This window comes from Sinocyclocheilus rhinocerous, unplaced genomic scaffold (assembly GCF_001515625.1).
Source record: "Sinocyclocheilus rhinocerous isolate Xijiao unplaced genomic scaffold, SAMN03320098_v1.1 scaffold329, whole genome shotgun sequence".
In the NCBI taxonomy this organism is placed as follows: domain Eukaryota; kingdom Metazoa; phylum Chordata; class Actinopteri; order Cypriniformes; family Cyprinidae; genus Sinocyclocheilus; species Sinocyclocheilus rhinocerous.
Genome location: NW_015652820.1, coordinates 228,201 through 242,195, shown reverse-complemented (window position 1 = coordinate 242,195; position 13,995 = coordinate 228,201). Strand labels below are relative to the sequence as shown.

At 34.0% G+C, this 13,995-nt stretch overlaps 1 protein-coding gene across 1 annotated transcript in view; it reads left to right on the top strand.

Annotated features, from left to right (window-relative positions):
* LOC107715162 (short transient receptor potential channel 3-like) overlaps window positions 1-13,995 on the top strand; it is a 51,814-nt gene that overhangs the window by 18,238 nt on the left and 19,581 nt on the right. Inside the window, exon 3 of the mRNA XM_016521223.1 lies at window positions 1,854-2,039. Coding sequence (XP_016376709.1) covers window positions 1,854-2,039 — 186 coding nt within the window. The remainder of the gene's footprint in view (window positions 1-1,853; window positions 2,040-13,995) is intronic.

Here is a 13,995-nt window from a genome sequence, read left to right as displayed (position 1 = left end):
GGATTACTTGTGGATTATTGTGATGTTTTAATCAGCTGTTTGGTCTCTCATTCTGACGGCACCCATTCACTGCAAAGGATCCATTGATGAGCAAGTGATGAAACGCTAAATTTTTCCAAATCTGTTCCCATGAAGAAACAAACTCATCTCACTGGCGGTAGTGTTATTATGAATTACGGACTAGTGTTTTGGCAAGAAGTGAAGGTTTAAAGTTAAAACGCCTTAATGATGAATTTGTTTCTTTCAAACACTCAGACTTTCACTTCACAAGATGTTAATTGATGGAGTGGAGTGTGGATTACTTGTGGATTATTGTATTGTTTTAATCAGCTGTTTGGTCTCTCATTCTGACGGCACCCATTCACTGCAAAGGATCCATTGATGAGCAAGTGATGAAACGCTAAATTTTTCCAAATCTGTTCCCATGAAGAAACAAACTCATCTACACCTTGGATGAACTGATGAGTAAATAATATTCAGCAAATTTCCATTTTTGGGTAAACTATTGCTTTTTGGGTTAAAATAATTTCTTAATATGAAATTCGAAGAGTATGACAATTAGATTAGAGTGTGCAGAAATTGAAATCTACACTCTAATACACACTATACTCATAGTCACCAATGCTGATGTTGTTAACATTAATCATTTGAAAATAAAGTATAACAATAATAATAATTTGAACAGTTTGATGTGACATGAGCTAACTGATCTTTAGGTTTAATCACCATTGGTAGCGAGATTTATGGTAATGCTTTTTTCCTCAGTTGGTCAGAACAAACGTGGCAGACTTGTTACTTACTTGTTCAGATGACAATATACGGTGAAAATTCTTATTTGGGTCATATTCCAAGACGTAGACTAGAATCTGTGATTGCGAAGTACAGTAAATATCCACACCGGTGCGGTGACTGACAGCCACACATACTCTTCAGAACATTAGATTCATCCGCGCCGACTCACAACCCACGCAAGCTAGATAATTCCGCACACAGCTGCAATTCCAGGTTTTCAAACAGAGATGGCGACAAAGAGGCAAAACATACGGACTGCAGCTTTAAGTGTTAAAATCAAGTGTTTGCTTTTGGTTAGTGGATCATTTTGATGGTTAATGTCATTCTCTACCAGTGATTCCTTAGATTGGACATCTGTGCGATCTGCATGAAAGTATATCCAAAATTATTATTTTTTAAATCACCAAAACACGAGCTGAACACACTGACACTTCAGACATGAAGAAGAAAATATTGACATTACTGAAGAGAAAAGATCCTACTGCATTTAACACATGTAGATCCAGATACTTGATTTGATATGACTTTAATACATTTTTAAATGTCCAAATATTTGGGGGGGCACAACGTTTTACTGCTCACCAGCTGAAAGTGTTTGTTCTGTAATGACAATAATGCTTTGATATCAAACAGGAGAGCAGTCAGTGACCTGAAAGACTAAGTTACTGTTCAAGGACAAATACATTTTTAGGAACAGAACAGAACATTGCTTTAGCCAAAACCAAAAATAATTGTAGTGCATGCTTCCATAAATATCACAGTCAATACAATCACAAACTCCCTTTGAAAAATTGGCAAATCTTGGCAGAATCTCCTAGACAAACTACATCAGAAAATTTCATTCATTCTTCTTCCATGAGAACTATTAGGTCTGATTGGTGTTGTGTTTGGAGTCTGATAGATTCTGACAAATACTCCATCTCCGTCTGATGCCCTTGAGTCAGATGTTGCAGTGGTTGTTCAAGCCTGACAACCTTTTCACCTGAAAGACCCCTTTGAACTGTGAGCTCTTGTTTTACAGTGTTTAAACCAACCTCTGCTCTTTCTCTCCTTCTCTACAGAATGACTACAGGAAGCTGTCTATGCAGTGTAAAGACTTTGTGGTTGGCGTTTTGGATCTGTGCAGGGACACGGAGGAGGTGGTGGCCATCTTGAATGGAGATATATCTGCTGAACTCGAGGAAGGCCAGCATCATCGCTGCCTGCTCAGTCGAGTCAAACTGGCCATTAAATACGAGGTTAAGAAGGCAAGTGTCCATCTAATGATGCCAATGCAGAGATTACATTGCACTTTCAAGGATGTTTAGATGTTTTTTTTACAGGAAAACAAAAAAATTATGATTAATAATTTATATTGTATTTACACTACAAGTCAAAAGTTTGGAAGAAATAAAGGTGCTGTATGTAGGATTGCAATCCAAATTCCAAATATTGGAGAGGGTTTTTTTCACCCGGCCCCTCCTCCTCAGACTTGACGCACACACAGGTTGCCAGATCGATGACACCAACAGGAACTAGCGCACCTTCCTTGACAGCTTCCATGACTGAAATGAAATACGCTGTGTTTTCCACGAACTGGCAACCTGGGGTGCCGAAATACAATTGGGTAAACTGGCAGTGGGCGGGTTACACAGACCAAAACAGAGACAGACAGACATTCCGACACGGAACGCACATTTTCAAAGGAGACTGACTGACTGTAGCATTGTTTTTCAGATAAACAAATATGTTAACTTAGCATGTTTCTTACATATCTGCAAACACATTATGGTATTTTTGCGCTTTAGTAGAGTCAAAAACTTACATACAGCACCTTTAAGATATTTTTTTGTTTTTGAAAAAAGTACTCACCAAGGCATTTATTTAATCAAAAATACAGTAACTACAGTAAATATTATTATAATTTTTAATTGGAAAAAATAAATTAATACTTTATTCAGCCAGTAAATTGATCAAACGTGATAGTAAAGCCATCCATAATGTTACAAAACAATTTCAAATAAATGGTAAATATATATTATTTCAAATAAATGCTATTCTTTTTAACTTTCTATTCATCAAGCAATCTTGAAAAATGTATCATGATTTACTCAAAAATATGAAGCAGCAAAAACTGTTTGACATAACTATAAGAACTATTACTAATAATTAAATACTAATAATAATGAATAATTAATGAGCGGCAAATCAGCATATTAGAATGATTTCTGAAGGATCATGTGACTCTGAAGACTGGAGAAATAATGCTGACAATTCAGCATTAGCATCACAGGAATAAATTAAAAATATATTAAAATAGAAAATTATTCTAATGGAAATTATATATATTATTTAAAATTGTAATGAAATTTCACATTATTTAAGTTCAAAATTCCAAACTTTTGACCAGTAGTGTATTTTTAGTTATTTTTGTATTTATTCTGCTGCAGTAAGTTCATCAGTGCATAAAAAAAGTATGTTTTAGATTATTTATTTTACAGGAAAACAAGAAAACAATTCTGATTATCAATATAATTTCTGACAGAAATGGGCGTGAATAATTAATGGTGTATTTATTTTGCTGCAGGATGTGCGTTCAGAGTTAACTGGTGCATAGAAAAATGCTCAAAGCAAATATAATGATGCATAAATCGAAGAATCTCATGCTTTCAACAACACAGCTTACTTCTCATACTGACAACAGTGTGCATCGCTGGAGATTGTTGACCTCAATATGTAGTTATAAAATGACATTGTAATCAACCTATCTGCTAAAACATTATTTAGGATTGACGAGGATTGGCATTTGTTAAAACTGCTTTGATTTACATACAGATATTTGGGTGAAGGATGTCTTGGATTTTAACTGAGAAAATGACAAAAAGCAGAGAGAAGTAGATAAAGAGGGCTGCAATTAATCACGTGTATTTTATTGTGAAAGTGTGAATAATCCTCTATGCTGACTTAGTTTTGTTTAATCACCGGACACACACGTCGTCTGCTTCTCTCAAACCCACAAACACACTGTCAGGAACGCAATCCGATGAAGCGTTAATCAGGCTAACAGCTCCAGCGTTGCGCAGCCTTAACGCAGCCACCCTGGTCCTGGCATAAAGTGTAATTTAAAGATGAGATTTCAAGAGCCCTAAATGCTCCCAGGAGGATGTGGAGTGTGAGGCTCTGGGTTGCCTTAGGAAATGAGTTTAGAGTCAACCGTCCACATTACGATGATTAATTTGAAAATTGCTGTGTGTTTTTTCATGCCTGAGAAGTGCAGCCTGTTAGATTAAAAGTCATGCAGTGGGCGATTGTTTACTTTTCGACGATGGCTGGTTGTATTGTCACTTCAAACAAGAAATATTTGTTTGGTTCAAGTGTATTGCAATCATTACATTCTTCAAAGGTTTTGAAGAATAGAAAACAAGTGGTTAACTATTCAAGTGGACTGCATGTTGACCATAATCAGTATTGACTCGCAAGAATGATGCTGAATTCAAACAAATATACTGCTACATTACTCTTAATGTTTATGGGTCATTCCACGAAATCGGTGCCTTTTCCACTTGGAAAAAAATAAATAAATAAATAAGTTTAATCAACATTTTTTAAATATCCATGAAATGAAGACACCTTAAAATGACAAGAAGGTGTATTGTGCCATCTCAGGCTATGTAATTTATTATTTTATGACTATTTTTCTACCTCATGTTTTGGTATTTTTGTCAACCCTATTACCAACACTAGCGTTACTATAGTTTAATTAGAAGTATGTGACAGTTTTCACATATATGAGCAGCATTTTAGTCCCTCTTTTCACTGGGATTGTTTCAAATTTTTTATTTTTTATTTTTTACAAATATTTTTATATTTGCCATTCAGATGACCAAGAACATCCTAATTTTGGAGGGTGACCACATGCCAATTAAGAAAAACATGTATTTTTTTTACGAGAGACAAAAAAAGGGCTTTGTCCAAAATAAAATATAGTTAAAGTTACAATGGAAAAACCTGGAAGGCTGTATCAAATATAATTTTTTTTTTTTACAATTTTTATTAAATTAATGACAGTAACAGTATTGACGTCATAGTCACAGGACTGACCAGAGTAACAGGGATGACAGGACACACATTGTTCAGCACACTGCACATATTTGTTTACATAATACTGTACCGGTTTACAATTTTAAATTGCATTATATTGTTTTGCACTTACTTAGCATAGTTGTATGACAATAGTAAACAGTAAATTTTTCAGTTTAAGTCAGTTCATTGTTGAATTAGCACATTACATAATGTTTTAAGAGTATTGTAATGAGATAATGCTCCCATCTGTTTGTCTGTGTCCCCTCACAGAACTTCAAATATACTGATCTGGTTCAATTATTATAGGCGGGGAAGATGATCAGATCTTGATCTTTCTGTGATCATCTGAAACCTGATAACTGAATTTCTTGAACATTGCAAGACTGGAGTGAAGGTCTGCAGTCACCTTGCTGCTCTTGTTTGTAATTGAATTTACATAGATGCATTATTGACAATGAGTTATGGGAAAAAAAAAAGATTTTTATTGAGACTGATCGTCCTATCCTGGTCATTAACAACAACAGTAATAGTAACAATACTAATAAAACTAACTAAAATGTAACTCATGCTCATATGCCACTGAATGGTCCTGGTTGAGAGATCATGTAACCTCATAGAAGTGATGTCACTTGAATGTACATTATTTTACAAGGGTTTTTTGATGAGGGTAACAGGGCTTGCATGAAATCAGGGGACACCAATAAAAAGGTTAAAATTTTATAGAAAACAATGCATACTTGTGCTAAAAACATTGCTTAACAATGAGACTATATTTAAAACAATATGCAAATGCGATTTTTATATAATTTTGCCTTCATTTTGCAAATTAAAAGTCCTGCTGAAAAAGAAAAATCATAGTGAGGGACAGGCCAAAAACCTTACCCTTATCAGCATAAATGCTATTTAAATTATTTAAAATAATATTTAATTGGCTTTTTTTCCATTTAACATTGATGAAAGAATACATAGTATCGTTATGTTTTTAAATTGCAAATTTATCCATTGTTATATTAAATCTATGTTCGATTATTTCTTAGGGATGCAAAAGGCACCAATTTTGTGGAATGACCCTTTTGCCACATCTTTAAATGGCAGAAATAGTATTTTATATTGTGAATTCAGCCTGAAACTAGCTGATTATTCAATAAGACACTAATATGACAGACATATTAGGTGACTAATCACACAAGCAAATCTGCAATTGAATTTAAGCAAAGCAGTAGGCAGTAGGCCTGTTGCAGTTATTACATAAGGGCCTGATTGTGATATATATATATAGAGAGAGAGAGAGAGAGAGAGAGATTCAGATAGAAAGTTCAGATTTGCTAAAACAGATAAAATTTGTATTTATTTTCCTAAATCATGTTTTTTTTTATTGTATTAAAAGTTTGTTTTTTAGCAAAAGCAAATAACTCCAAGTCGTTTTTTGGTTTCAGGTCGTTTCAGAGTTAAACAAACACACTTGTTTAATCTTTGTAATCTCCTCAGCTGACAATGTAAAGCTTTCTTGTTGTGATCATAGACTGTATGGTTGTGATTACACGCAAAACAGGGAGCTTTTCCCTCACCACTGTAGCGTGCTGCTTTAGCAAGGTTCCCTGAAAAAGTTTTAGCTTTTATTTTCCTTTTATGCCCCAAAGAAGATATCACAGGTTCATCAAGTTCATCAAAATTATCCATCCTCGATCACCTTTTGACAGCTTTGACGAAACTCCTCTCAGCTAGCTTGTCTTTTCGAAGTGACCTGAATATAGCGCACTGATTCATTAAAATTGACTTATCGGCTTCTGTTCATAAACAACAAGGGCACTTGTTGGCTTCTGCTGTAAAACGTGAACTCGTGATGCCTTCAAAGTGGAAAATACTGGCTTTTTTGACAAAATGTGTTTAGGGTCCAGATCGCGCTATATGTGGAGAATAATGCACTGTAGTCAGTTCATTTTTTTTTAAAGGTGACGTTTATCGTTTTTTTTTTTCAAATGAACTCTTTATATGTATATGTATATGCACCCCTGGTGCCCTCCTGCGAGCACCTTTTTCCTCCTCCAGTAAGTTCCCTGGACAGCGAACCCTGGTCGAGTATCCTCCAGCACCCCCGGCAGTCAGACTGGGCGGAGCAGTCTGATGCCAGGCCCAGTATTGGTGTTAGCTTGCCCGGATCTCCGGAAGGCTCGCTTCCCCACTGTTACTGCCGAGCTGTAACAACAAATAGGAAAGACTTCAAGAAAATCTTTCATTGAAGGTCAAAATCCCTTCTGTTAAGAAATTTCTGTGGTGAAAGGAACAGTGGCTTGGCTATCACCAGCAGCGTTATACTCCCCTCTGGTCCCTGCGGGTACCAAGGGCAGCGAATTTGCGCTGTGGCGCTGGGAAGGTTACGACCTTTGCATGGCATTTGTCTGATACGCGGCTGCTTGTCAACATTTGCGATGCCATAAGGTTGTGACGGGGTTCAGGTTGTGGCACTTTCCATGGACCCCTAATGTCGAGTCACGACATAACTCGTAGTGACCGTCAGATAGGGAACATCTTGGGTACGTACGTAACCCTCGTTCCCTGATGGAGGGAACGGAGACGTTATGTCCCCATGCCACAACCTCGAACCATCGCTGGTGGCCAGGGACAAGTTCTCGGCTCCTCAGCGTAAAACCTGAAGAGTGGATGCACCTGTCGCCTATTTATACCCGTATGCACGGGGAGTGGTTCAGGTATGCAAAATCCACTAGATTTATTTCATTGGCGTTTTCTCTTAAAGTCAGAGATGATTGGGGCTCCCAAGTGAATCCCCTAATGTTGAGTCACGACATAACGTCTCCATTCCCTCCATCAGGGAACGAGGGTTACGTATGTAACCGAGACGATATATATACACACACACACAACAGTTCTTTCTGCTCCTCGAATCTGATTGGCTGCTAATAGTGCGATATTCTAGTGATAACAGAACTCCAATCGTTTCACCATTTGTATCACTGTGCTTGTGGTATTTCTCACAGCGAATGTCATGCTGGACGCCCAAATCCACTATAATTTTATAAATAATACAGTTTTTGTGTCACGGAATGTAGTTTTAAGAGTTTTTTAGGCGAGAATGTACTTGTTTAGATTTCAAATATGCAGTTTGTTAATAAAGATAACATCCATTTGAAAATTTGCTTAGACGTTTTCGGAGATGTCAGCTCCAGGATGTCAGCGGTCGTTCAGTGCTCATAAACCCGCTGAGAAAAGCCTTACCTTAATGAGTCCTTCTACAATTTGTCACTGGCTCTGAAGTCTCTATAGTGGTTAAACATGAGATTCGTTTTCGCTTGTTTTGGGTAAATCTAACGGGCAGTCTTTGGTCTCATTAATCTATTAGTTGTTCCAGAGCAAATAGTTTTGGCTTAGGGCATAATCTCATCACATTGTTTTTATGAGTGAGTCAGTAGTAAAGACTTTTATATTGAAAGAGACTGAAATGTAGGACGGTGTTTTAGTGCCACGATAAAAATGAAAAAAAAAAAAGAAAATTACGAGATTAAAGTCATAATATTTCGAGAATAAAACTGAAATATTATGAGAATAAAGTCGAAGTAACAAGAATAAAGTCGCAATATTTTGAGAATAAAGTTTAAATTACAAGAATAAAGTCCAAATGTTTCGAGAATAAAGTTGAAATTATGAAAATAAAGTCACAATATTTCGAGAATAAAGTAGAAATTACAAGAATAAAGTCGACATTACAAGGAGTCAAAATGTTTCAAGAATAAAGTCGAAATTATGAGAATTAAATCGAAATTACAAGAATAAAGTCAAAATATTTCGAGAATAAAGTCGAAATAATGAGAATAAAGTCTAAATATTTCGAGAATAAAGTCGAAATTACGAGAATAAAGTTGAAATGTTTAGAGAATTTAAATTGTAGAAATTAAAGTTATAATATTTTGAGAGTATAGCCTATATTGCGCATGCATGGCCTGGATTGAGAGCACCTTAATGGATAAATTGCCAGGCCACCGGAATTTATTTGAATATTGTTGCGTCCGAGTGGCTGCATCATCTTACTGGGATGAGGAAGAGTCCATTTTAAGGACTCGCGGAAACAGATTAATATCAAGAATATGATATTTATTAACAGATTGAACAGGAACAAATTTTTATTTTAACATCAGCTCACACACCCAATTGACCCAATCGACATTCCTTTGGGGGGCGCCAGAGCTCTCTTATTTAACCGTTTTTAATACGCTACAAATATATGTGGGATTATTAGCAGAAATCATACCACGTGTCATACTCGTGGGGACAGTGTGCTTGGAAATAATATTTCATGTCTTCGATTGCATTCGTTATTTGTTGTGCACCAGCCCCCTTGTGCTTTTGGTACTTTTAATATAAAACAAATCCTCAGCTTTCAAAATCAGTTTTATAGCGAAATACAAACAATGTGTCTTACAATCATGTGTTTTTCAAGATCTTTAATGTGGCGTGACAGAATGCTGTATCCATGTAAATCAATTAATTAAATGTTACTGTTTTCTTAGTGAAAATTCCACCGCCTACTCCGCAAAAAACGTCTGTGGCGTCCAACCTTTCATTCCTCACATGTACAGTATCTAATTAAAAACAACAATAAAACGTTCTAAAGGTTGAAGTGGGCTCCAACTCGTTAACATAAGTTATGTTGTCTTTTCTGAGGTAGGCTATATAACGTTAAGTGACTATTCACAAGTTTTTTTTCACGGTATAATACAGTAAATGATTGGACATAATATTTAACGTCTTCCATTCATTATTTGTAGCACGCCAGCCAACCAGTAATTGCAATAATTTTGTGCTTTGTTGCTTTTAATATAACATAGCTCAAATTCAAATTCATAGTTCAAATTCTGTCAGATTTATCACGAAATGCAAATTATAAATGTGTTTTTCCTCTTTATTTCAAGTTTATAGCAAGATATAAAAGTGAAGGAACATCCGAAGGCATGAAAAAAAAACAGTATAGCCTAATTTAATTAAACTAATGTCTCATTGTAATCGGAAAGATGATTGACTCACATGCCGCTTAAACTGAAGCAAATACAGCGATCTGTCACATCACGCCACATTAAAGAGCCTGAAAAACACATTATTGTAAGACATATTATTTGTATTTCACTATAAAACTGACAGATTTTGAAAGCTGAGAATTTGGAATATCTCCCGGTGCTCCCAATCCGGGCCATTTGCATGCTCAATAGGCTAATATACTCTCAAAATATTTTTTCAATTATGAGAGTCTTGTAATTGCTACAAATTAATTCTCATAATTTTGACTTTATTCTCAAAATATTTTGACTTTATTCTCAAAACATTTCGACTTTATTCTCATAATTTCGACTTTATTCTCGTAGTATTTAAACTTTATTCTCGTAATATTTCGACTTTATTCTCGTAATTTCAATTTTATTCTCGAAATATTGTGACTTTAGTCTCGTAATCTTAGATTTTTGTATTTTTTAATGTGGCACTAAAACGCCCTAATAGAAACTCTGTTGTAAACAAGGAAGTTATTTTAACTTTTAACAGCATCTTGTAAGATGCAGCCAACAAATGAACACTGAGCTGCGCTGTCATCAGAAATCACCCTGAACAGATGGAAGGATAGTATGACAAAGATATTTCCTCAGCGGACATTCAAACTAATGTTTTATTGTGACTATGAGATTGAGCTGAAGAATGAATGCTGTATCAGATGCAGGTAATCACACTCGCTCAGTCCATCTCTCTCTCATAATACTCGACTCTTACAGTAATTCAATAAGTTTGGAGCAACTCAATGTTCCTTTATTACTAGTTCTTAAGTGACTTTTATCGAATTAGTAATGGAGGCTTGGGCTCAGCTGTTAAACTGTCAAATTTAAATTTGTTGTTGTTTCTTGTGTATTTACACAATGTTCAAATAACGATTTTTTTTTTTTTGGCAGATTGTTTTAAGAAACATTTTTGTAACCTTTAATGTGCTAATCACGGCAGGAAAACTGGACATGCCAGTGTTTTAGAAACATTTTTGAAGATATTCTAAAAAAAATACTGTAATAAATGCACATGAATAATCTTAGACAGTAGTTGGTTTCTGAGATTGTGCAGCGGAAAAATAGATTTCTGTCTAGATAAGGACAGAAATGAAGTGATGTACTAGACAAAAGTGATGTACTTTTGTACAGAAGCTGTTCCTCAAGGACGTAATGGGCCTCTCTGGTGCAATGAGTCATGATTGTGTTGTGAGTTAGTTGGCTACCAGGAGACAGATATAAACCTGTGCACCCTGATCAGATTGGAGCTTCGCCAGGCTGTCGAGGAAGGTGCCATTTTTGTGTGAGTATAACCTGAGACGACAAGACAACACCTCAGGAACCTTTTCAAGGGTCTCTCACTGCTATTTGGATTCCCTCCAAGCATCATTTACTTATCAGAAGAAACACCAAGCCCCAACGGCTGCTCTCGACAAAACCAATGGATCTCACGCACACCAGGAGACAGTGAATAATCTCAGACCATCTACCACAATCAAAACCATGCTACATGACCTTGCTGTGACATTATTCAGGAAACAGCAGCAGCAGTTATACCAGCTGTGCTGATAAAATGTTGAAAAATTTCAGTACTTATTTATTATAAATTATTATTTAGGTAATGTTTGAATATTACCTTTAATATAGATTGCTTGTATTTAATTTTAGTGGTTTTAGTGATTAGTGGTTGCTTGAACATTGCTTCAACTATAAAGCAGAAGACAGTAGTTTCATTATTCTGCTCAATTCAGTTCAAGATTTGTTCAACAAACAAGGCCTGAAAATAAGGGCGAAATTTTCAGAAACTATATTTTTACAGATATATTAATTAAAATGTATTATTTCATTAGAAATATTTAATATTTTTATTTTAATAAAAATAAATATTAAAAACACTATTATTTATTTATTTTAATTGTTTATCTTTTACATAATGTTTGAATATTACATCTAATAAATCTGTATTTGAATATTATATTTAATAATATTTTAAAATATTTGTCAGTTTAAATATGGTTGCTAGGGTGTTTTGGTTGGTTGTTAGGGTTGTTTGGGTGGTTGCTGCGGTGTCGTGTTTGGTTGCAAGGTAGCTGTTAATTAAAAGTGTCTATTTATTTTTATAATACTATTTACAAATATTAAATATTTAGATTTTATATTTGATTCATGTAGTATGGTTACTTGTTTTGGATGGTTGCAGTCTAGTTATGAGTCATTCCTCCTTTAAGCTCTGCTCTGGGTTTAATATCCATTCACCTATTAGATTTATTATTCCTTCTTGCTTTCATAAATCTTCTTGAATGTGTCGTGGTAGCTGTGGCGGGGCAGAGGGAGTCCAAACTCAGACATTCAGACTTTAGCGAGCATCAGCTTTCTTTGAAGGAGAGTGACAGAGATGTGTTTGACGCTGACAGTTGTGTTGTAATGAGCCGGTTTGTCCCTGCCGGCCGCTCGCAGAGGATCAGATGGTGCTCGCTGTGGCTCTCGGGCAGCTCTTTGCTAATGACAGGAGTGAAAGGGCCGCCGCGGGCCACAGATCCTGCGCTCATGATGATCGTGGGGACGGCAGGCACAGTTTAGTGGATTACAATAATGTCTGTGATGCTTCTCTGGGGATTTAAACTATTTAGAGTGCCAGCGTTTAGTGTGATACTGTCTGTTTGGATGGACCACAATATACCTGCTAGAACAAATTATTGTATTGCTAATTTATAAGCTGACATGTTTATGGATTCTTCAACTTATTTATATCCTAATATAACATTCTGATATTATATTATAATATAAAAGATGCAGTCATATTATATTAGAATATTTTATATATTATTATTATATTAATATATACTTTTATTAACATAAATAATATTCTATATAATATTTTAATATATAATGTGTGTGTATATATATATATATATATAATAATGGTAGAACATTACATATAATATAATATAATATATCTATATTATATATAACAATGCATATATGTATATACATGTATTATTTATATTTTAATTATATTACATACAGTATCTATGTATTATTATATCGCTATTATATTATTTGATCATGTAAATAAAATATTTTAAATATGGTCAGATATTATATATAATATTTAATGTATTAATATTAAACTTTATATATGATCTATATTCATCTAATATAGTTATATATGAATGCATTTGTCATTTTTATTTAATTTCTTTTATTTTCTTAAATGTGTGTATATATATAGTATTTATAGAGTTTTAGCTTTTAGTCTTAGTTACTTTTTCTTATTTGTAAGTCGCTTTGGATAAAAGCGTCTGCTAAATGACTAAAAGTAAAGTAAAAGTAAGTAATATGAATAGTTTAACATATATAATATTATACATAATATTTTAATATATGATGTATATGTATTATTTTATTTTAACATATGTTATAATATAATATAATATAATATAATAACATTTTAATATTTTATTTTTTATGGTAGAACATTACATGAAATTCAAATATAATATATACTAATGCAGACATACACACATGTATATGTATTTATTATTTATATTTTTAATTATATTACATACAGTTTATCTATATTCAAATATTATGTAATATTTTCAATATTATTTTAATGTAAATATAATATTTTAAATATGTTCATATATTATATATAATGATGTTACATATATTAATAATGAACTTTCTATATGATCTGTATTCATCTAATATATTTGAATATTATATGCAATTGTATGTGAATATTATATGTACATTGTAGTGTTACAGTTTTGTAAGTGTGCAGATAATACATGAATATAGTATATTAAATATGCTAAATATGGGTTAAATAAAACAAAAAGCACTAAAACTGGATGTCCCTGTTTTAAGATATTTCATTCTCTTTTCTCAGTAATCTAATTGTGGTCTGTTATTCATAGCTGTTCTCTCGTCCTGAGTTCACATTCTTTCATATAATTATGTGGATGTATTTTCAAGTCATTTATTCTGAGCCTCGTAATTTATGGCAGGAAGGGGTTTATAGGACAGGCGTGAAATTAACACCTGTTATTCTCTCAGGACTCAAATTAATTAACCTACTACCTTAATAGAGAACGGCAAGCAC